This window comes from Salvelinus alpinus, chromosome 4 (genome assembly GCF_045679555.1).
Source record: "Salvelinus alpinus chromosome 4, SLU_Salpinus.1, whole genome shotgun sequence".
Classification (NCBI taxonomy): Eukaryota; Metazoa; Chordata; class Actinopteri; order Salmoniformes; family Salmonidae; genus Salvelinus; species Salvelinus alpinus.
The window spans coordinates 49,888,254-49,913,744 of NC_092089.1; the positions used below are offsets into that span (position 1 = coordinate 49,888,254).

The window sequence follows — 25,491 nt, forward strand, 5'->3', positions numbered from 1 at the left end:
ACACATGGATGAAATAATATGAAGGCAAAAAGCAAGAGGGGAGGTGAGACTGCAAAGTAACAAGAACTAATTAAATCGAGCATCTAGAGCTAGCCTTAATGCCAGTTTGTTTTTGCTATCATGATTCATGCCTACTGTCACTCATTGTCATGTTTGGCTTGGCAATAAACAATGTAGTTGGAAAGAGCACCAACAGATCTGGTGATCTTGCTTGAGTTGCTCAACCGTCATTTATAAAGACATCATTGATGGGAAGTGAAAGGACATTTGAAATGCCTTTGGTTTTCATTGATGTATGTAAAGAGGGAATACAGTGTTTTGATTTAGTATTTATAAAGAACATGATAGACAACAGATACTGACTGTGGCCTACCTGTTAAAAGGAGCAGAGAATGTACCCTCGTCACCCAATAAGAAAACAATCGAGTGCTCACGTGAACCTCAATTTGAGTTAAACTGAAAACAGTCGTCATAAAAGAAAAGGGGTGGATGACAACAATAAACGTATAAAGTTGTACATTATTGACCAAATTTAGCACACATGTATGTTGAATAGATAAAATATGAAATAAAATCTACATATCACAATTATGCTCTATATACGATACATTATACGTGAATCATTTATTTTCCTAAATTCCCCCTCTTTTTGTAGAATGGTACGGTCGTTCATTGTGACGTATTGGAAATTCAGTGGATACTGCAGTTGGCTCTTACTGTCTAGGTTTCGGTAAACCGTTGTTGTGAAGAGAGGGGAACGGAAAGAGAAAGTCGACTACAGCATTTTTAGAAGATTTTTATCTACTGTACATATTCGTTGTCTATTTTGCTCAGGCACCATGGCGTGTGGAGCTACGTTAAAGCGCTCGATGGAGTTTGAGGCCCTACTCAGTCCTCAGTCTCCTAAGCGAAGAAGGTGCAATGCACTACCGGGGGCTCCAAGCACCCCGTCCCCTCAAAGGTGCAACCTCCGTCCGCCAGTTGACTGCCCATCGCACTCGATGTCTCCCCCGACTATGGGAGGAGAGCACAGGCTAACTCCAGGTAAGAAATGGCCAAAAGTTCGAATAAGCTGTAGTTCAAGGGGATGACATGGGGGAGGGGGTTAGGGTGGAGTGGAATGGAATGGGTGTTTCGCGAGAATGGGGGTTGGTGTATAAGAAGCTAATGTTAGCTAACGTTAACTTAGCTGGTTAGGTTCCTACAGTAACTAGCCTAACATTTGCTCGGTAATTAAACGTAGTCAGATAGCTAACATACCGTTATATCTGGCTAACTAGTTAGCCGGTGACTAATATATTAGTTTATTTTAATTGCTTGGCATGTTAGCTAGCTAGCACCATTATCTGACACAAAGCAAAAAAATTCATGTTTCGGCGTCAGCTTGCGAAAATGGCTAATTTGGCTAGCTGCATAACAACCCTAACCCAGCTAGCTAACGTACATGCTTGCATGGTCCACAATCCATGATTGGTCTCGTGTGACTAAATTAAAACATGCGAAGTTAGCAATGACCAGTTGAGTTTGCCTAACTAGGTACATTTAACCAACTTATTCCATGATCAGACTTATTTTAATATAGTAGAACGCTGCATTGAAACGTCCAAGACTTCTTGTTTAGAAGTGTGGGAATAGTTATATCTATTTTTTTTATACCTTCTCTGTTTTCCCTGGGCTGAGAGGGCATTGTTCAAACGCTTTATGCTCGCACCAATCCGGCCCACCCGCTTGAAATTGTTATCTATCCCATGTGAGAGTTGAGCGAGTGTGGGGGACTGCAGGGGTGGCAAGATAATTACCTGGATATCTCGACTGCAATCCAACAAAGCTCATTGAATTTGCCGTCACCGGAGTAGAAGCGAGCTATTTGACAGCATCTAATCTTCACAGCTGTCTAAACCCTAATTAAAATCCTGCTCCCACTTGGCACAATTTGATCTTATTTCTTTGTTGAGATTTGTGTATAATATTTTAACTGAAGGATTACAATGCTGGGGGCTGATCTTTCATTTTGAACCCCTTGTTCATTTCATGCAGATTTTTTTTAGTTTGGTGCACCACAGTAAATCCTTTTAAAAATTCAATCCCTGCATCCTGCTGCAGTTCAATGGACGGGCAGCTCCTGTCACACAAATCATTTCAATGACTCAAAAATCTAATAAGGGTGTAGGATGGACTGCCTCCTGGGCCAGAGTTTGTATGGACTGGGCACTCCAGGTCATCTTGTTTTTGAGGCTATCCCACTCTTATCATTACCCAGGCCTGCGTCTAGACGTGAATGCTATTGAACTGGTTAACCCCCCTCCTGGTTTGTCTTGTCTGGTTTGTCTTTGGCTGGCCTATCTCTTTTTTTTATTTTTTATTTTTTAATAAATTGACTGCTTTTCCTTCAGCAACTAACCAAGGCAGTTGGTGGTTGCACCTTTTTACATATTTGCAGGGATGTAAACGTATTAACTGTTTTGATCTCTTTGTCATTATACCCTGATGAAGACAGCTTGTCTGTTGAAATGTTGGTCATGGCATCTGTAAAATATGGAAATGTTGGTCATGGCATCTGAGCTCTTAGTTTGCAGCTCTCCTTTTCTTTTTCAAGTGTTCTACTCCGCTAGCCAGCACCTCGCCTAAACAGGTGTTTTTATTTCACCTCCAGATTGATCTCAAAATAGGTCATCTATGTGAATCGTGTAGATCCATCCGTATGGTTGGGTTTGACCAAGTTTGCAGACTCGGTATATTACCCATTGCGCTATAAAAGAGGTATAAACAGATCTTCCCCCGGTGTGATCACTACCTTATCTCTCAATGTCTGTGCACAGAATGCATCTCTAAGTGTCCTACAACTAGAATATCAGAGTTTAGAGTATGATGCCAGATATGTCATATCAGAATGAGTCTTTCATCCAATATCACGTGTGGCAGCCATCCGCATCCCCTAACCAGCCATTAGTCTACTCAGCTGCTTTTCGCCGTCTGTTATTTAGCTGGGGTGGGCAGGCAGTGCTTTATTTTCTGTTACGTTTGTTTAATTATGCGATGCGAGCCGCACCAATATCTTTTCATTTTGCCCTTAACAAGCAGGCCAGTTTGACTTCGCTCCCACGCAGCCTCAGTGCCACTGCCATAGAGGAAAAGCGGACCACGGTGACCGTCATGCTTGTGCCTTTACGTCTCTGAAAACCGCTGAAGTTATGCCCCATATTACCGAAGTTACCTTATCCTGTGACAAACTGTCTTGTATTGTCATGTTACCTTGCTAGCTAGCTAGCTAGCTAACAACATGATACCTTGGCTATACAGACATTTGGGAGGCACAGGGAAAAAGGGATAAATAGCATTCAATGTGTTGGATTGAGTAGAGATGTGAATGTCAGGGACAGGTTTTTGTGCATCACATGTGCCGAATGTATAGAACTGGAACAGGCGTCCTGGAGGTATCATGATACTACTTAGTTTCGTGATGGCGGTGGGCCCAAACCCAATGGTATCATGATACTACTTAGTTTCGTGATGGCGGTGGGCCCAAACCCAATGGTATCATGATACTACTTAGTTTCGTGATGGCGGTGGGCCCAAACCCAATGGTATCATGATACTACTTAGTTTCGTGATGGCGGTGGGCCCAAACCCTGTGGTATCATGATACTTCTTGGTATCGTGATACTTGGCCCGGTATCACATCATTAGTAAAATGTTGGCATTGTCACAACCCCACTCTGAAATCACCTTTTTGAGACCTCACCAGTTTGCATCCCTGTATTTGTCCAAAATTCCTGTCTTCAGAATATTCTGACACTGAATTCCCATGGCCACCAGCTCCCAGCGTCCCACCTTTGGTCTGGTTTTAGTTTTCTTCATGGCGCTCATCGACCTTTGAAAGGGGTTAGCGCTCTCCTTGAATGTATCTAATTGAATGCCCACAGAGTGAATACCTAACATTCCCCTAGCACTTTTGTTCTCTAATGATGTTATTACAAAATGACAATGATATCAAAAAAGGTGAGCGGATATTAGGGAGTAGCTTTGAATTTGTCATCTGTCCTTGAGATATTTGTGCTTGGCCTGAACTGTGGGTTCCCACATAGGCTATGATAGTGGACGTGAAAGGGGAACTGTGTGACTGGTGACCCAGTTCCGGACAAAGCCAAAGAAAGACAGTTGGCCTGGTCCTGTTTAGTCCATCGTACCAAACCAGATTGTGCAACTGACATGTAGACTAGTCCTGAGCCTGTTTTGTTTTGTTTGGACAAGGACTTGTTTATTAGCTACATTTTTTTTCTCCTCTCTTTTGTAAGGGGACATCTGTGTATCCAGGGTTTATCTGCCATTGAAATCATTGGGCGGGCCGCCTAAGTGTTTTTTCGGGAAGCCTATGTCCAAACAGGGTGTCTTCGTTTTCTGGATGGGGATTAACGCTTTCTGTGTCAAATTGAACTGAAACCAGATATAAAGTATGTTCAAAAGATGATAGATATCTACAATCATTGAAATAAAGCTAGACAGTGAATTGAAAATTCCATAACAGTACATTTATTCATTGTATTGTGTTTGAGCAAAATAAAACTGGATTAGCCATGGCTAAATGCAGGAAATGAGCTTTAAAAAGGCAATTCTCTCTCGGCTCCATAGCAGAATGTGTAGAATCACAGAATCACAATTTCTCATCTCAATGGAGACATTTGTGGAATTGCAATACATTTGCTTAAATGCAACACTGTCAAGAGGGGTCTCTAGAAATCTCAAATTCTGCTGTGCCAACGGACCCACCACATCCCCCACCTAAGCCACTTTTTGATCCAGAAAAAACTCTTATCCATCACAAGCTAAGGCTGATGGCACTTTTGACCCAAAAAGCAGAAAATCTAGCAACGTCACAAGGGTTTTGGCAGGTTCACACGCATGCAGGTTTCAACAGCTGAAGAAGCTTGTGTAACGGGCAGATGGAGGAAGAGGCGTCTTGTCTGCCTTTTTGTGTGCAATGGATTTGTCATGCGGCTGTTTACCCTTATCACGCAATCACCTTCTGAATTTGAGCCTCTTTCCCTTGATTGGCTGTGTTTTCTTTCACCACTTTAATGTTTTTTTGTATGTACAGGCCAGCTATCCTCCGGCTTCATGCACACTGGCATTTTACTCAGTATCCGCCTCGCTTGCCGAAATTCCATACTGCATAGCAGCTGCAAAGGGGAAAGGAATGTAAGATGTTGGTGTGTCTGCAGACATTGGGCCCAGATACCTGATATTATGCTCACCTTTACCCTGCAAGAGGCCACACTGTAGCTCTTTGCAAGCTAGCTTCTCCGCTGTGGGTATTCCAGTGAAGGCAGTTTCTGTTCAGCCCCCCCCCCCCCCCCCCACGAGCCAATCAGGTTTCCTTTGTTGTAAATCCCAGGGCACATGGACAGGTTCTCCTCCCCCTTCAGCCCACTTGATTGGAATAATTAACTGATCTACGAGACTTTAATGAAGACCAGTCAACCTTTTTCATTCAGAATGCAGTGGTGAGTATTAAAACTGTCACCTGTGATAAAGTGAAGGGTGCTATGGTAGAAGGCATCCAAAGGTTTACGTTTAGTAGCTGCTGCTGCAATCTGGTGTCACCATAGTCAAGAACTGGCAGGGAAGTTGACTGTACAATCTGCTTTCTATTTAGGGAGAGCCAAGATCTATAAAAAAAAAAAGAGAGAGAGAGAGAAAAAAAAGACCACTTTAAATTTTGGAATTTTAAATAGCTCATCCATGTTTTTTAAAAACATTTTAGTCTTTGTCCATCCAAATGTCCAGATATTTATATGCGGGAACCTGATCGATGGGAGAACCATCAAATGAATAAATGTAGTTCACCTGAAACGTTTTTTCAAGAATTAGAAAACAGCATATTTAGTCTTGCCCGCATTACGTATGTCAGTATCCAAGCTGCACAGATACCTTGTGATTTTATTTAGGCATGTGACAAATGAGAAATGTTAACCGATAAAATGCATTTTAAATATTTTCTTTTAAAATTCCACGCAAATTCACAATGTAGCTGCCAGCAACGTTTTGGATCTCATGGTGCATTTCCTTCTCATTTAACTTTTCAAAGTATTGCCTGCCATACAGGACTTCGCTGCTGTCGCTTGCCTTTCTCTGCCATTTTTTTACGAAGTTAGCGACTATGATGTAGTGGTGGAGAGTGAATTCCTTGGGAGTCTTTCCACGTTGACTCCCACTTCTTTGCGCAAATATTTTTTATTGAACACACAACAATGGTGTATAGGTACTTTGTAGAGAAGACAAATGTGAAATTCTTATACAAACATAAAAGAGCAGACCGATATAAAAAGAGGCAGAATTATAGGTAAAATAAAAAATCTGAACAAGGACACCCCTCCCCCCTATTGCTAGGATAACGGGCAAGCACATGTTGCCCCAGGGTAGATGGAAAGATCACAGGTGAGAGCGCATTGTAATGTATAATTTCACAGCCCGGAATGGTCCAAATAAGAGTGGTGAGGTTGCCAGATTTTATCAAATTTGGGTTATGCATTGCTCAAAAGATAAATATTTTTTTCCTAAGTGTTTGCCAAATCACTGAGCCATAATTTGGTAGAGGGTAGAACTCCTTTTTCCAAAACAACAATTTTTTAAATATATTATTTTAATGAGACAGATTAGTTAGTGTTGGGGCTTGGATAATCTGTGTAGGGTTTCTGAGACTCCCAGGATGATCAGCAGTAGATCTGGTCAATTAGTCTCCAGAACTTCAGAGAATCACAAAAATTCCACACCAATAATCGTGCAGGTTAGAGCATAGCACAAAGCAGTGGAGTAGTGTACCTTCCGCAGCATGACATTTATCATACATCCCCCTATATCCTATACACATTTCATTTTTGGAAGAGTGTAAGATCTTGAATGTCTGGAGTTAATTTAGGAGGTGTGGTTATACTCCCAAGATATCTTCCCAGTCTGGTACAGAAATGTCAGTGCCTAGTTCTTCCTCCCATTTTGCTTTAAGGGCATCTGTAGAGGGTGCGCTAACAGTTTGAAAGCGTCATATAGACGAGTTATCGGTTTACCTGAAGTGGGACAAATTGATGCAACTGTCAAACATGGACGGTTTAGCCTTTCCAGATGTAGGAAGATGTTCTAGAACTTGGTCTCTAATCTGTAGGTATCTGAATAAGTTACTTCTGGGAAGATTGTAGGTTTCCCTCAGCAAATGAAAGGAGGCAAAGGTCACTTCTATATATAGATCCCTTATGGTATTGATCCCTAGCTCTCCCCATCGCTCAAGTTGTTATCGAGGTTAGAGGGGGCAAAGAAGGGATTCCTCGCTATAGGTAGCAGACCCATATCATTCCTAAGGCAGGCCTGGGCAATTCTTTTCCATGGAGGGCCACATTAGAATATATTTTTGCAATTGAGGGCCAGAAACATATATTACAGGATTATACATCATGTGTATGACTGACAGATATATCTACTATAAATCGCATCCAGATATGCTACATATTTTACTTAACATGCGATGAACTACAGAGGGAAAAGTACACTGCATTCGGCACCACGGACAGAACTCTTGTGAACGGGTATGCACAAAAACGCAGAGCTCAACATTACATTTAAACTACTCAATCAGTGTGAGGAGTGAAGTCTCTGAGCATTGACTAGAGCAGTTGAAGTCAGGTATATTTTCTGATGTCACTATGCGCTGGATTGCTGAGAGTCAGTAAGAGATGATCTTTGCCTTGACTTGTTATTTAATCACTGAAAATGTCTGTTCACATACATAGGTTGGCCCAAATAGTACAAACATGTTCTGAGCATGACTGCTAATCTTTGGGAAGTTTTGTTTGAGAGATGTATAGAACCTCGTCAGTGACATTGTTTTGAATAGTTTTCCAATCACTGCATCAGACTGAAAATCGATAAGCTCATGTTGCAGGTCAGTGGGAGCGTTGTCCACGTTGAAGGTGAAAGAGGAAACCAACAGCATGTCATTTTTCAACACTTTGAAATCCTCAAAATGATGAACTCACCGTTTAAAGCACGAGGCAGCGATGTGTACTTCTCCCGCTGGTCATCTGATAGGGAACAGACTAGTAGTGTCGGAAGGTGGATGAAATTGTTGGCTTCTACTTGGAGCGTCAGGAGGAGTAATTTTTCCCCTGAAGGCTTTGACAAGGCTCTACATCTGACGTGCAAAAATACCTTTCCCTTGTAGTTTGGAATTCAGTTCATTCATGAGTGCCATGATGTCCACAGTGAAGGCAAAATCAGCCAACCATTATTTATCTTGCTGTTGAGGGAAATCCACATTTTTCTTTCATTTGCAGAAACTCAGAAATCTGACTTCAGGTCCCACACCCTTTTAAGCACCTTCCCCAAACTCAGCCGTTTCGCGTTTGTGTGGTAGAGATTTGCATGACCCTACTGTCTCTTCGTACAGTGAGATAATCTTTAAACCACAGGTAGTTTTTGAGCTTATGAAGTTTACCACTTTAGTGACTATCCACAACATGGGTCATTTTTCAGAACACATTTACAGAGCACCTCCTGATGAATAATGCAATGCAGGAAAATAATTATCATCTGGGTTCAGCTCAGCTACTTGATCTTGGTTCCTTTCCAAAGGGCCAATGTTTTTTCCTGTCAAATTTGGGCACCCATCAGTGGTCACACTGCATAACTTTTCAAAACTCAGTCCCAGCTTTGCCACACACTTATTAACCTCCTCCAATATATCGTTCCATGTGGTTGCGCTCTTCATTGCCTGCACTGAAGCAAGCTCCTCTGTAATTTCCAAGTCTGGGGTTATTTCTTGTAAGAATATCAACAACTGCTCCGTCTCGACGGGAACATTTTCAAACCGCTCGTCAGGGCAAAGTATTGCTGCAGTCAATTAAACAACCTTTAATGAATTCGCCCTCAGCGAATGACTTGCTATGTTTAGCAATTTTGTGGGACAGTACATAGCTAGCTCTCGCAATTCTGTCGTTTTGCTGAATGCAGTTTTGTGAAAAGTCCTTGCTGCTTTTGCAACTGAAAGCAAGTCTTTCGACGCACTTGCCCTCTGCTCAGACATTCCTATTTCTCTGCATGCTTCGTCTGAAAGTGTCGTGACGTTATAGTCTTTCAAGACAGCGATTCTCTCTTTGCACACAGCTTTCCCTGATATCTCAATAAATAAATATTTCAATGTCCACTCTTGCTGGAACACCCTATATTCCTTGGCAAATTTTATTTTAAACTAATTTTCGCTCAAATTGTAGCTAGCTAGAAATTGCATCTGTGACGTGTCAGTCAGTCTGTCCTCATGCAGTTAATTATACGTGCCTTCAAAATAAATGTCCCACAAGCGGTGGGAGTTAAATCATTACATAAAGGTGAGTATTCATTGGACTTTTAAAATTAAATAACAAATACGTTTTTCAAAAAAAATGTATCATCGCAAGTTCTTTGCTCTGAGCATGATTCTGCGGGCAGTATTGAACCAGGTTGCGGGCCACATACGCCCTTAATTTGATTTCAGATATGGACTGTGCTATGTATAATATGATTATTACTATAAAGTGACATCTCCAAATTGATGGGAAATGATCACACCGCCAATAAAGAAGGGGTGGCAATCGTCTAGCTCCATACTAAGAGAGCAGCCAAAACGTAACAGCATGGAGGCTAGCGACCCAATAGTAAAATATACAATTTGGGAGATCCAATCCTCCCATCTTGGACTTACAAAGGTTTTTCTTTTTTACCTATCCTGTTTTTATTTCATTTTTCTATAATTGATTTATAGTTGCGTCTAGTTATTTATGAAATGACTTCGATATCAATACTGGGATGTTCTGGAATAGGTAAAGCATTTGCCGGAGGAAGACCATCTTGAGGGCATTCATTCTTCTGAGCAGGGAAATTGGGAGAGTTCTCTAAAATGTGTATGTTTGCCTCAGTTTTTGCATCAGAGGGGGGAAATTCTCTTTAAATAGTGTGTTTTGGTAACTACAATTCCTAAATAGGAAATATGTTGTTCCTCTAAAGGTTAAATCGGGGCGACTGATTGGTTAGTGGGTATTCTTGCACATGGGGTACGTGTATATAGATGCTGGATCCATTTTATGAACCCGTCTCCAATATTACATTTCTGTAGGACCGGCCACTCAACTTGGTCTAAGGCTTTGTCAGCGTCAAGATTTAACGGCAAGGTCATTGTTGGGTAACCTGAGAAATACATCATGTTGAAGAGGCGCCTGAGATTGAAGAATGAGTTTCTGTTGGGATAATGCCGGTCTGGTCCGACTGGACCAATTTGCCCACTAAAGTGCTAAGCATGTTAACCAGAGTTTTTGCAAAGATCTTCTGGTCTGTTTTGGACTGTATGACCCTACTTCCAGAGCTTTACCTTTCATGTATAACTGTAATAACTGCCTAATTCAAAGTAGGTGGGAGAGCTCCATCCTCATTGGCCTGAACAATCAGTTTGTGCAGGTAGGGAGAGAATGTATTTGAATGTTTTATAGAATTCACCAGGGAATCCATCTGGGCCCGGGGTCTTGTCGCTCTTTAGAGATTAATTGTTTCTCGAATTTCTCAGATTTCCTTATTCTGGAAGTTAGAATCCTCCTGGTTCAAGGCAGGGAGATTAGTCTTCCAAAAAGTTGTGCATGATTAAAGGGTTAATATCTGCTTTAGATGGGAATCTGTCATTGATGTCCTTGGGAGACGAGCGTAATTCCCTAGTTACATATTTAACTTTGAATCATTGTCATTCTGTAACTTGCCAGTAACTTGTATGGTTTGTCACCAAACTCAAAATATTTTTGTTTTGTATAGAGGAAAGATCAAAAATTATATGAGAATCAGATTTGTATATTCAAATTCTAAAGTGTTTTCATTTAAAAAAATTGTCTCCATAGATGGATTACTATTCTCCCCGTCCAGTAAGTCGACTCCCATTTCTGAGTATCAAGATTTGGAATCGACTCCTAAGATTCAGTGTTTTTGCAATGGAGGGGACTGATTTAGTTGCCGTACTTCTGAGAACACAAACACTCAACTCTTTCCTATCGAGGGACACAGTATAGCCATTCTCAACAAGGTTGGAAAGTGAGAGTGAAGATGAGGCCTCAGAGTCTGATGTTCAAGAGGTGGACATTGAGGAGGTCCAGGGAGAAGACATGGAAGCCTGAGAGGAAGACAACCAAAGCTTTAGTTTCTAGACTGTCATTTCACAGATGTATGTTGAAAACGTTTTTGGGAGATGCGATGGATCATTCAATATTCCCTTTCTTTTGTTGTTCAGGGAAATTATCCCATGTGAAGAGTCAACTCATTTAATTAATGTTCAATTCGTAACTAAATCGTTTTTTTTTCCTATTGGAAGGATTTAATCATGTCTACTTATGATAAGGTTAAATGTTTGTGTCTCCATATATGGTAAATATATCCAATATAAAAATCACATTTTAAATGGTAATAATTTGCATATATTTCCATTAATTCCCATATTCCAGTTAATTCCCATGGAAAGTTTCCACCTTTTAATATTCCCCAAAATGTGCAACCCACACACATTCATCTACTTGCAACATATTTCCAGCATCCAAACACTGTTGAATGGAAATAGACACCGGTTACACAATACACCACCAAGTGTAATGACATTTTGCCGATTGTCATTAGGCCAGAATTCATGCATCCACTGCTGTCCACACGCGTCGGCCATTCATCTCTGCCTTGGCAAAATGTCAGTGTTCTCATCCAACCACATTGTATTTTGGAGCAAAAGCTATACCACACCCATTTTCAAGTCCATTTGCTCCTTTTTCATGCCTCTGACATAGTTGGCTAATGACAAATAAGGGTGTAAAAGCCTAGTTTATTACATTTTGTTTAAATCGTGATATGCTGATGATGTTTTACCAGTATGGTGTACCGCCGCTATTTATTTGGCTGGGACACCATACTGGACCGTTTTACTTTCACCCCTGATTTGATCAAACGCATTAAGTTGACAAGAGACATCCTTTTCCGAATCAGGGTATATCTGCACCTGGGTGTGCTGTGCTGAGTGATCTCAGAGCTCCAGGTTAACCTTTTGAGTGACAAGTGAAATCCCTCCCCTACTGCCAGTCAGGCCAGCACTGCCAACCACCAGAATACCGATCTTGGGGTGTTGCCTAGCAACAATGACCCTGCCACAGCCAGGCCAAAGCAATCAATCACAGAAACTTCCTACGAGAGGGAAAAGCCTCAGCTAAAAAGCTTAGGGAGAGAACAAACAAAAACAGTGTACAAGGCAAGAGATTGGCCAGATAAGTTGTACGTGGGGTGGCGGTGAAGAGGAAAAACAGGCCGTCTGACTCATTTCACCCTCCATTGCTGAAGTATAGTGGGGGGGACTTACAGACTCCAAAGCCGCCAGGAAGAAGGCTGTATTGTGGGTCAGGCCAAGTTGATGTAGCAAAGACCCTCTTAAAGTATAGACATCATTGGTTGCTACTAGAGCATGACTATGGGTGGCAACTGGCCACAGGGCTTACTAACTGAAGTTAGGGTATAATGAATTGAAGGAAAATTCTGGCGAGAAGTACTTGGCTAACGCTGTGTTGAACATTAGCACAAAAGTAGGTCAGGTTGCAGTATTCTTCAAACACAAACCAGATTAATTTATTGCCCATTAAGGTAAGAACCTGGAACGTAATCTTAAATTCTGCACATAGATCCAAATCCAACAAATCAACTCAGTTACCCACTGAAGACATCTGAGCTGATGCCATCTGTCATGACAATACAGCACATGTATTAAAAGTAGGGATGTGAACGTGTTCAGTCTGTTTGTAGAATATTCTAGCCTATTCATTGATGATAGGCCCTACTTTACTGAAGTTGCGAGCCAAGAAATGCAAGATATAGCGTTCCAATGCGAGATGCAGCTTTTGAGTGCCAATAGATGGGCCTAGTGCACGGTTCTGACTGGCAGCCTATTGGCCGACCTGCCTTGTTGTCAGACTTAAAAAGCCTCAAATTTGCCTTGATGGCCACCAATTTTTCAACCCTTGTATTGGTCAACCTGTTGAGTGCTTTGGTGTGTGTGTGTTCAAACAAGGACCAGTTGCGCTCTGAGGCGGCTGATGTTGGTGGGATTTGGAGGATGATAATGGCAACCCGGGAAAGCACCTCAGATCCACAAAGTTGATGAGATATGTTGGCACGACTGCCATATTGCATCTCCATCCCAAAGCCCTTGCTTGGAAGTGTATTTCGCTAGACTGCCAAGAACCTTGCCCTTATCCAGGCCAAGGTGGTGAGACACAGTAGTGATGACACCATAGGCCTGGTTGATCTCTGCACCAGACAGGATGCTTTTGCCAGCATACTTGGGGTCCAACATGTACGCTGCAGCTTGTATGGGCTTCAGGCAGAAGTCTTCACGCTTTTTTATGTATTTCAGAACTGCAGTTTCCTCTGCTTGGAGCAACAGTGAAGGTAGTACGGATTTCTTCTCTTACATCTGCAAGCAGAGTCTGAACATCAGAAAGGATGGCATTGTCTCCCTCAATCTGTGCAATGGCTACTGCTATAGGTTTCAGGAGTTTCAGGCTGCTTACCACTCTCTCCCAAAATACATCATCCAGGAGGAACCTCTTGATGGTGCTGTCTATATCGGCAGACTGATATGGCCATTTCTTGGAGAGACTCCTTCCCCTCCAGGAGACTGTCAAACATGATGACAACACCACCCCAATGGGTGTTGCTGGGCAGCTTCAATGTGGTGCTTTTATTCTTCTCACTTTGCTTGGTGAGGTAGATTTCTGCTGTAACTTGATGACCCTTCACATACCTAACCATTTCCTTGGCTCTCTTGTAGAGTGTATTCATTGTTTTTAGTGCCATGATGTCCTTGAGGAGCAGATTCAATGCATGAGCTGCACAGCCAATGGCTGTGATGTGAGGGTAGACCAAGCAGCCTTCATTTTCGCAGCATTGTTGTCACCAGTGCAAATACCTTCTGTGGTCCAAGGTCATTGACTGCCTTCAGCTCATCTGCAATGTAGAGACCGGTGTGTCTGTCCCTTGTGTCTGTGCTCTTGTAGAATACTGGTTGAGGGGTGGAGATGTAGTTAATTATTCCTTGCCTACAAACATTCGACCACCCATCAGATTGCAATACAGTCTGCTTTCTCTATGATTTGCTTGACCTTCACTTAAACTCTGAACTCTGCATCCAGCAAATGAGTAGATAAAGCATGTCTGGTTGGAGGGGTGTATGCTGAGCGGAGAACATTCAGAAATCTAATCCAATACACATTGCCTGTGAGCATCAGAGGTGACCCAGTTGCATACACAGCTCGAGCAAGACATTCATCAGCATTTCTCTGACTACATTCCTCCATTGAGTCAAAAACCTTCTGATTCCAGGAGGACCATGAGCTGTTGCTATCGATACGGTGTCTTGAGTAATATTTTTTTTTACCTCGAATAGAAGTAGAGGGACTGGTAGAGGTTGCTTGTTGTAGAGGTTGCTTGTTGTGAGCACTGAGGGAACTTTATGCACTTGGCCAGGTAGTTCTGCATCATTGTTGCATTCTTCACATGATTTGGCACAGTATTTGCAAATGTACACAGCTTTTCCTTCTACAATTCCATGTACAGATAAATAAACAGTTGAATTAAACACCTTTGTAAGATGTTTTAAAATGAAACATGTATGGGAACAGGTGAATTAACACTCCTCAGTTAGCAGGCTCAAGCAAGCTAAAACCCACATGGTAGCAAAAAATAACTAGCAAAAGTTGTTAACAAGTTATAAATGATTTAAACACACTTTGCTGTAGGCTACTATTTACTAGTTAACATAAAATTGTGTCACATAAAATATATTCATCCCACCCAGTATTGTAATCAAAACTTACCAGAAAGCATGTAAGTTTTGCTCAGACAGTGTAGTAGTGTGGGCTCAATAGCATCTCATTAGTGTGCAAGATCTTGAGAATCAGCTGCACATGTGATTGAAAAATGCACTGTGCATGCGGAGGGTTGCAATTCCATTGAATTGGGGATAGTTTAACTAAAATGTGCCACAAGAGCTAGAATTGCCTTGTGTCCCACAAAAAAGTTTTTTTGATGAATTTAATCAAAATTCCTGGGCCTAACTTCCCATGGAAATTTACCGTAAAGTTTACGACCCTTTGCAGCCCTTATAGCTTAGTAAAGGAGCCCTTTTTTAAAAAGTGGTTTGTTTGACAATCAGATGCAAATATCATGACTTGTTTATGCTACATTAAAAGGTAATGCATTTCAAAACTTAAATGATAAATCTTTACGACGAGGCCCACAGAGCTCCGATTAGAATCCCTATTAATTCAATGATTTTAATTTCATGAACACACAGGAGGTCCCGTACCGGGAAGAAATGAAATCTACTTTCACCCCTGTATCAAATGGAGTGTTTCAAAATGTAGCCTACAGGAATTGAGATGCTGGTGACTTTTGCTGTCATGGCACCGACATAAAGAACCAAACCTTTTGACAACTTCATTTTAAGGAGTGATTTATGACTTGGGCTTAAGCCTCATTGTAGGTAAGCTATTTAGATAAACAACGTGATGCTCAAGCTAATGGATCATTTCACACATCTATTTGGGGTAGCATTGGCAAACGATCTCACACGGTGGCCTTTCAACTAGTCAGTTCTTGTAGCATCGTGAAACATTTGAGTCACGCCTCCAAACTCAACTGTTCAAAAGGGAAGCCCCTTTCATATACTCCTGTCTCTGGAGTAAGTACAGCTTTTATTAAGTTAACGTTTAGCAGTAGCTAAATAAACACAGCCTGTCAGATTAGCGCTGCATTGTTAACACAGGAAGGCTTCAGCTCATCAACTCCCTTGCTGCTCCTGTCCTGCTCTTCTTGTGGTGGTGTACTCTGCAAATTTGAAGCCTCCAGCCTGATAATACATGGCTGGCCAGTCAGTCACATGGCTAGCTACCTCCCTCTCAAAATGGCATCTGAGAAAGGCTAGTTTACAGTGCGTCTTGCCTACATTCCGCTCTCTCCTTGCCTCAGAGCGCATTAGGACGCAAATATTCAATATGTCCCTCCCCTCAGACTACTGCTTACAATGCATTTTGAGGAGGTGAAGAAATATGAACTGAGAAAGTGCCATGTTGGCCTGCTGGCTTGCTTCCCCCTCAGAACAGCTCACAGAGACATGCATGTTTGCTCATACCTTGATATGGCTTCTGCACTCTCAACCCAAGATAAATGAGGCAGGCCTCCCTAGATAACATCCTTATTCCACCTCAAAGGGTGAAGGACTTAAGTCACACTCTCTCTCTGGCTATCAACACTGGTCAGGGGAACGGCATAGCCTAAACATGTTTTTTTTCTTGTTTTCGTTCCCAATATATCTTTGAACTTTACACCCAATCTGTGAAATTTCAGTTTAGCACCAGGTTGATGGGTTTAGTTTTGTCTTTGTATGTTGGCTAATGTTCTTATTGAACATAGCCTAGTCAAAACCCTTGCAAGTGAGGTGCCAGATCTTAGTGGATCTGATTTGAAATGGTTTCCAGTGGGATATGGACTCTTGACAAAAAGTCTTCACTGATTAGGGGCTACGTACTTCCTCCAGGGTTGTTTGCTGAATACTGGAATTGGCCCTGAAATTAAGTCAAAAGGCTTTAGTTGCAGTCCCACTGCTTAGGCTAAAAAGAGTGGGTACTACCACTGCCTGAGCACATGTAGGGCCTAGCTCTGTCCACAGATCTCTAGGCTTGTCCCTAGGCTTAGCGGCGTTGCCAACAACCGGATGCATCCAGTTTTCGGAGCTAATGCTAATTCAACCTAGCTACCTTTTCTGCTGAAAACCGGATGTGGGTGTGGTGTTTTTTTTTTGTGTGTGTGTTTTTTCTTTACGCCTGCTACATTAGATTACCTCATCCCAAATGGCACTCTAATCCCTTCATAGCGTAGTGCCCTACCTTTTGATCAGAGCCCTACATGGAGAATAGGGTGCCATAGGGATGCAGCCTGGCTGAGGCCCAGCTCTGCAGTGATCAAAGACCTTGGAGGATGAAACCCAACCCAGTTTCTCTGGAAAGGAGGCTGTAGCATGGCAGGCCAGTGCCCTGTTTCATGCTCCTTTCCGCCCTCTATTGCAGTCAGATGTCACCCAGATCTATCTAAATAAATCACTCTGCTTTGTGCTTGTTGCTCCTGCTTGTCAACAAAGATCTCCAGCTTTAGCACCACTGCCAAGTAGACCTGTGCGTCAAATATTAGAGTAGTTTTCTTGCTGTGTTATTGCCGGACATGCTGGTACAAGACAAGCTGTCTACTATTTTTGTCTTGGCTTATTTTGCCTCAGACATGAAGACGTGTTAAGCCTGACTGTCTCCTAGTCAGCTATGGATTCGTCACAATTCCTGAACGATTTGAAGGAAGAAGTGAAACTGACTCCTTTGCCCCTTCTTGCCAGTCACGGGGTCTCAGAAGGGGTGGATTATTTTTGAGGAAGTGTGCTGTGGGGGTTGACACAGCTGGTGTGTGTGTCGCTGATGTTAGTCTCGCCCAGCTTTAAAGCGCTCCTTCCTGTTAGTGTGTTTTGTTTTGAAAACCACATCAGCTGAACACTGCAGCTCACAGGATGTGTGCATAGCTGTGGGCCTTCATTTAGGCTTGAGGGAAAACATTCTGTTCTCATTGAACACTACGCCTACTAGGCCTATAGCATGCTTGTAGTGATCACCAACATTCAATTTTGGAACACATTGGCATTCTCAGAAGCTGAATGTTCCTAACTATCTGACATGGCTGGTTTGCTATGATCAAAGTATATCTAAAAAGAAACCGGTCACCTTTTATGTTTGGGCTTTCAAGGCAGGCTGTGGCTTGTTGTCTTCTAAAATCAACTAGACGGGCACCATTTTCATATAGGTGCTCCTGGCATTATTTGTCCTCCTGAGTGCTGGTTGTTCCCGGCCCTGTTTATGACCGTGTCCCCTGTGTTCTGTCCCCTCTACAGAGCAGATCTTCCAGAACATCCGTCAGGAGTACAGCCGCTACCAGAGGCGACGGCAGCTGGAGGGGGCCTTCAACCAGAGTGAGGCTGCCTGTAGCTCCACCGATGCCCCCAGTTCCTCCCTCACCGCCCCCAGCTCCCCGCCAGGTGAGACCATGCGAGAGAGGGACACACACACACGGGGGGGGCAACACGGGAGTCCCCTGCCAAACCCCATCACCACTGGTGGTGTTCAGTGTGAGCACGCAGCGGTAATACAAACCCCAAACATTTCAGCCACAGACGTTACATAATGATGCTTGGAGTCGGTATACGTTTTTATAGATCCCATTGGCTCAAGTATAGCTAGTCAGTGCCCTCTTCTTTTTGATGTCTCAACACATAGACAATTACTTTACTTTAACTAGGTAAGTCGGTTAAGAACAAATTCTTATTTACGGTGACTGCCTACCCCGGGCAAACCCTCCCCTAACTTGAACGACGCTGGGCCAATTGTGCGCCGCTCTATGGGACTCCCGATCATGGCCAGTTGTGATAGAGCCCGGGATCGAACCAGGATCTCTAGTGACTCCTCCTTAGATCGCTGCGTCACTCGGGAGACCATTGACTTGAATGCGAATATCTGCCACTCCGTTCTAGTAATTATAGTTTTCTCTCCTAGTTCGGAGACTATTGCCTGGAATTTAGCTTTAGAAAGCTTTGGTCAGAAATTCAGAATGGGTCATAGTACACTTAAAAGCCCAGGGTATGAATCATTCAGCCTTCCCCTGGATCCAGCTCCAAGGTCAGGAGACTTTGGCAACGGGGCCTCGTTAGTGCCATGTGACCCTCTAGGCCACTGGTTCCCAACCTTTTATGAACCGTGGCACACGATGGAATATTAAATTCTGCGGCACACCTAAAATGTCCATATTCATTTAGTGGTAATGACCTCCCATCTGATTCATTCTGCAAACCATCTATTTTCTGTGACAATTTTTTTTTTTAATAGATTAAATAGGGTGTATTTTAAGTATTTTCATAGTTTTGATAGTTCCTTACTCATGATGGTTAAGTTGTTTGTACCCCTTAGGAGCGTCCCAAGAATCTGCGCAAGAAATAAGGAAATTAAGCTCTGGTATGTTTTTTTTTTACTATGTTTTTTTTGGGGTACAGTCAAGCTGTTTTCTACATTGTGAAGGTGCAACCACGGACACAGTCATGTTCCGTTTGTTTCTATAGCAGAGGCTCTGGTATAGCTAACCCAGAGCCATGTATATAAAAATAAAGGCCTAATCAGACTTGCTTGAGCTAATGGTTTTCACAGACTACGTAAAATGATACAAATTCCTTTGCTCGTGACGCGTGCCCCTCAAGTGATACAAATGTAACAACCTGAGCGCACTAGACTTAAAACAAGATACAGATGCAACCATGTGCCATTTTCATGTTTGAGACCAGCCACCCGGAAAGCTGAAACTGGGGAGTATTTCTGTCAAATAAAGCCCTCTTGTGGGTAGAAACTCAATTTGATTGGCAGGTCCTTGCTCCCCAGTGAGTGGGCCTATGCCCACCCATGGCTAAACACCTGAGTTCAAGGCACGCAGCATACTGGTTGGGAACCACTGCTCTAGGCTGCTGCTGAGTCGAAGGCGACAAACGGCAAGCAAGAAATTGTTGCGCAGACATCTATTCCTAGGGAGGACATTGTGAACTCTGACCTGGGCAATGTCAGCCTATTTAAAATCTCACTGTGTCCCAGGTGCCTCGAGGAAGGACCAGCCGTCGTTCACACTGAGGCAGGTGAGCTACCTGTGTGAGCGCTTGCTCAAAGACCACGAGGAGAAGATCCGGGAGGAGTATGAACAGATCCTCAACACAAAACTTGCAGGTACAGATAGCACATTGCATATCACCATCCTTAAACCTCAGTCAAAAGGGCTTTTCACATTACTGAGCCAAACAAGCTGAGCTGGCATGGTTACACATCAACTGTAGATGCTGGAACCATGCTAAAAATGTCAGCTAGCACAGTGGTTCGGGTCAGCACGATAGTGTGAAAATGGCTTTAGTTTGTTCCTTCTGTCTTACGAAAAATCTTAAATGTTATGGCACCCTGTGTGCAATAGGAGAGGCCTATTTGCTGCTCCCCCAGAACACATTTAATGCCTTTTATCTAATGTCCTGCTGATTTTGTTTTTGTTTAATTAAGGGCTGCTCTTGGCAGATATGGATTTATAGACTAGACACTACTAGCCAAGACTGCTAATGTTTATAGAATATAAATTTGCTCTGACTGGAATGATCAACCGTTTAGTGAAGAAAGAAATATTCTTATTTTTGCATCACATGTAGAAAGGACACCAGTATGTGTTGATACATATCTGGTACTTGAATCTGCACCTTCACAATTTTGTACTAATCCAACAGCCATTTTGATCCTCTGTTACAGAACAATACGAATCTTTTGTGAAATTCACACAAGACCAGATCATGCGAAGATACGGCGCAAGGCCTGCTAGTTGTAAGTATCAGAGTTTCAGTCTTCACTTTCTACCCGTACACAATTTTGCTTCTGAAGAGTCAACAAAGCAATCCCTACAGCCACATAAAATAGATTTCTCTGTTCAGAGTTCTAATGCATTATCTTGTCATCTCATTTCTGTCTTCATGCTGTTTTCATCCATTATTCAATCCCTCTGTTTCAGATGTCTCTTGAATTCCCCATCGATGAGGTACCAGCTCTTCTCACAAGATGGCTGCTCTTCTACTGCCCTTTCCTCCAATAGATTTGTGCTTTTTATTTCCTTTTTTCATGCTTTTTCGGTGCCATGGTTTATCCATTTGTTTTGTTTTTTGTCAAACTGTCTGCTGGCCAAAACTCTAATGAACCGGAAGAAAATGTAATGATTCAAGATATGCTATTGCTCTGGATTTTTGACTAAAGCAGATCTGTCGTTCTCCTCCCCAGTGCTGTAGTGGCTTTTCTGATCCTTCTGTATTATAACCTGCCAGCACTGCCCCCTCTGCAGAAGCTGTATTACTAAATCCCCCTGGCCTCTCATCCACCCAGTTTCTCTTTATTTTCCAACTCTTTATCTGAGGATGTGGAATTCTTTTGAAAATAAAATTTCTGTGATTTAAAATGGTTTCCCTCAATTACTTTTTTGTTATGCATTGTTGAACAAACTGTTTGTCTTTTTAAAATTATAAATGACAAAGTTAGTCTTTTGTCAAAGGAAGGTTTATTTGTGCAGTGCATGTGCTTTAAGATTGCATAATCAATTGAAGACCATTACAGTGCATTCGGAAAGATTTCAGACCCCTTCACTTTTTCGACATTTTGTTACGACACAGCCTTATTCTAAAATTAGTTAAATACATCTTTCTTTTTACACATTTATTAAAGATAAACAGACCTTATTCATATAAGTATTCAGACCTTTTGCAAGAGACTTGATATTGAGCTCAGGTGCATCCTGTTTACATTGTGGATTTGAAGTTGTAGAAACATCATGTGGTAAATAAAATTGATCAAACATGATTTGGAAATGCGCACACACCTGTCTATATAAGGTCCCACAGTTGACAGTGCATGTCAGAGCAAAAACCAAGCCATGTGGTCGAAGGAATTGTCCGTAGAGCTCCGAAACAGGATTGTGTCGAGACACGGATCTTTCAGAAGGACCACCATATCTGCAGCACTCCACCAATCAGGCCTTTATGGTAGTGGCCAGAAGGAAACCACTCAAAAGGCACATGACAGCCTGCTTGGAGTTTGCCAAAAGGCACCTGAAGGACTCAGACCATGAGAAACAAGATTCTCTGGTCTGATGAAACCAAAATTGAACTCTGGTCTGAATGCCAAGCGTCACGTCTGGAGGAAACCAGGCAGTACCAATACCATTCTACGGTGAAGCGTGGTGGCAGCAGCATGCTGTGGGGATGTTTTTAAGCGGCAGGGACTAGGAGACTAGTCAGGATTGAGGGAAAGATGAACGGAGTAAAGTACAGACATGGCCAAAAGTTTTGAGAATGACACAAATATTAATTTTCAAAGTCTGCTGCCTTAGTGTCTTTAGATATTTTTGTCAGATGTTACTATGGAATACTGAAGTATAATTACAAGCATTTCATAAGTGTCAGAGGCTTTTATTGAAAATTACATGAAGTTGATGCAGAGTCAATATTTGCAGTGTTGACCCTTTTTCAAGATCTCTGCAATCTGCCCTGGCATGCTGTCAATTAACTTCTGGGCCACATCCTGACTGATGGCAGCCCATTCTTGCATAATCAATGCTTGAAGTTTGTCAGAATTTGTGGGTTTTTGTTTGTCCACCTGCCTCTTGAGGATTGACCACAAGTTCTCAATGGGATTAAGGTCTGGGGAGTTTCCTGGCCATGGACCCAAAATATTGATATTTTGTTCTCCGAGCCACTTAGTTATCACTTTTGCCTTATGGCAAGGTGCTCCATCATGCTGGAAAATGCATTGTTCGTCACCAAACTGTTCCTGGATGGTTGGGAGAAGTTGCTCTCGGAGGATGTGTTGGTACCATTCTTTATTCATGGCTGTGTTCTTAGGCAAAATTGTGAGTGAGCCCACTCCCTTGGCTGAGAAGCAACCCCACACATGAATGGTCTCAGGATGCTTTACTGTTGGTATGACACAGGACTGATGGTAGCGCTCACCTTGTCTTCTCCGGACAAGCTTTTTTCCGGATGCCCCAAACAATCAGAAAGGGGATTCATCAGAGAAAATTACTTTACCCCAGTCCTCAGCAGTCCAATCCCTGTACCGTTTGCAGAATATCAGTCTGCCCCTGATGTTTTTCCTGGAGAGAAGTGGCTTCTTTGCTGCCCTTCTTGACACCAGGCCATCCTCCAAAAGTCTTCACCTCACTGTGCGTGCAGATGCACTCACACCTGCCTGCTGCCATTACTCAGCAAGCTCTGTACTGGTGGTGCCCCGATCCCACAGCTGAATCAACTTTTGGAGACGGTCCTGGCGCTTGCTGGACTTTCTTGGGCGCCCTGAAGCCTTCTTCACAACAACTGAACCGCTCTCCTTGAAGGTCTTGATGATCCGATAAATGGTTGATTTAGCTGCAATCTTACTGGCAGCAATATCCTTGCCTGTGAAGCCCTTTTTGTGCAAAGCAATGATGACGGCACGTGTTTCCTTGCAGGTAACCATGGTTGACAGAGGAAGAACAATGATTCCAAGCACCACCCTCCTTTTGAAACTTCCAGTCTGTTATTCGAACTCAATTAGCATGACAGAGTGATCTCCAGCCTTGTCCTCGTCAACACTCACACCTGTGTTAACGAGAGAATCACTGACATGATGTCAGCTGGTCCTTTTGTGGCAGGGCTGAAAGGGCTGAAACACAGTGGAAATGTTTTTGGGGGATTCAGTTCATTTGCATGGCAAAGACGGACTTTTCAGTTAATTGCAATTCATCTGATCACTGATCAATTCATCTGAGGCAGCAGACTTTGTGAAAATTAATATTTGTGTCATTCTCAAAACTTTTGGCCACGACTGTACATGCAACCATAGACTGAGGCTGGCACTAAAACCACACTCAATGAGCAGTATTCCGCCGTAAGCAAACTGGAAAATGCTCATCCAGTGGCGGCGCTCCTAGTGGCCGGGGACTTAAATCAGTTTTACCTAATTTCTGTCAGCATGTTAAATGTGCAACCAGAGGGAAAACATTTCTAGACCACCTTTACTCCACATGTACAAAGCTCTCCCTCGCCCTCGAATTGGCAAATCTGACCATAACTCTATCCTCCTGATTCCTGCTTAGAAGCACAAATTAAAGCAGGAAGCACCAGTGACTCGGTCTATAAAAAAATGGTCAGATGAAGCTGATGCTAAACTACAGGACTGTTTTGCTAGCAGAGACTGGAATATGTTCCAGGATTCTTCCGATGGCATTGAGGAGTACACCACATCAGTCACTGGCTTTATCAATAAGTGCATCGAGGACGTAGTCCCCACTGTGACTGTACGTACATACCCCAACCAGAAGCCATGGATTACAGGCAACATTCGCACTGAGCTAAAGGGTAGAGCTGCCGCTTTCATGGAGCGGGACTCTAGCCCGGAGAGCTCATAAGAAATCCCGCTATGCCCTCCGACGAACCATCAAACAGGCACCGCATCAATACAGGACTACGATCAAATCGTCATACACTGGTTCCGACACTCGTCGGATGTGGCAGGGCTTGCAAACTATTACAGACTACAAACGGAATCACAGCCGAGAGCTGCCCAGTGACACGAGCCTACCTTATGCGCGAAATAACTTCTATGCTCGCCTCGAGGCAAGTAACACTGAAACATGCATGAGAGCATCAGCTGTTCCGAACGACTGTGTGATCACGCTCTCCGCAGCTGATGTGAGTAAGACCTTTAAATAGGTCAACATTCACAAGCCCGCTGGGCCAGACGGATTACCAGGACGTGTACTTCGAGCATGCGCTGACCAACTGGCTGAGTCTGTAATACCAACATGTTTCAAGCAGACCACTGTAGTCCCTGTGCCCAAGAACACTAAGGTAACCTGCCTAAATGACTACCGACCTGAAGCACTCACGTCTGTAGCCATGAAGTGCTTTGAAAGGCTGGTCATGGCTCACATCAACACCATTATCCCAGAAACCCTAGACACACTCCAATTTGCATACCGCACCAACAGATCCACAGATGATGCAATCTCTATTGTACTCCAAACTGCCCTTTCCCACCTGGACAAAAGGAACACCTATGTGAGAATGCTATTCATTGGCAACAGCTCAGCATTCAACACCATAGTGCCCTCAAAGCTCATCACTAAGCTAAGGACCCTGGGACTAAACACCTCCCTCTGAAACTGGATCCTGGACTTCCTGATGGGCCGCCCCCCAGGTGGTAAGGGTAGGTAACAACACATCCGCCACGCTGATCCTCAACACGGGGGCCCCTCTGGTTGTGCGTGCTCAGTCCCCTCCTGTACTCCCTGTTCACTCATGACTGCACGGCCAGACACGACTCCAACACCATCATTAAGTTTGCTGATGACACAACAGTCGTAGGCCTGATCACCGACAACGATCAGACAGCCTATAGGGAGGAGGTCAGAGACCTGACCATGTGGTGCAAGGTCAACAACCTCTCCCTCAACGTGATCAAGACAAAGGAGATGATTGTGGACTACAGGAAAAGGAGGACCGAGCACGCTCCCATTCTCATCGACGGGGCTGTAGTGGAGCAGGTTGAGAGCTTCAAGTTCCTTGGTGTCCACATCACCAACAAGCTAACATGGTCCAAGCACACCAAGACCGTTGTGGAGAGGGCACGACAAAACCTATTCCCCCTCAGGAGACTTTAGAGTTTAGTTCATGGGTCCTCAGATCCTCAAAAGGTTTTACAGCTGCACCATCGAGAGCATCCTGACTGGTTGCATCATTGTCTGATATGGAAACTGCTCAGCCTCCGACCGCAAGGCACT

The 25,491-nt window shown here is 43.1% G+C and overlaps 1 protein-coding gene across 2 annotated transcripts; it reads left to right on the forward strand.

Annotated features, from left to right (window-relative positions):
- Positions 1–651: 651 nt before the first annotated feature.
- Positions 652–21,135, forward strand: LOC139573865 (akirin-1-like). 2 transcript variants are annotated; one of them, XM_071397794.1, is made up of 6 exons: positions 675–1,044; positions 18,014–18,157; positions 19,083–19,127; positions 19,752–19,880; positions 20,442–20,513; positions 20,698–21,135. In XM_071397794.1, exons 1-6 carry the CDS (start codon positions 840–842, stop codon positions 20,706–20,708), a joined length of 606 nt encoding a protein of 201 aa, XP_071253895.1. In that variant the 5' UTR covers positions 675–839; the 3' UTR covers positions 20,709–21,135. The 2 variants fall into 2 exon arrangements, with proteins under 2 accessions (XP_071253896.1, XP_071253895.1); XM_071397795.1 differs by lacking the exon at positions 19,083–19,127 and having other exon boundaries at positions 652–1,044.
- The last annotated feature ends 4,356 nt before the right edge of the window (positions 21,136–25,491 follow it).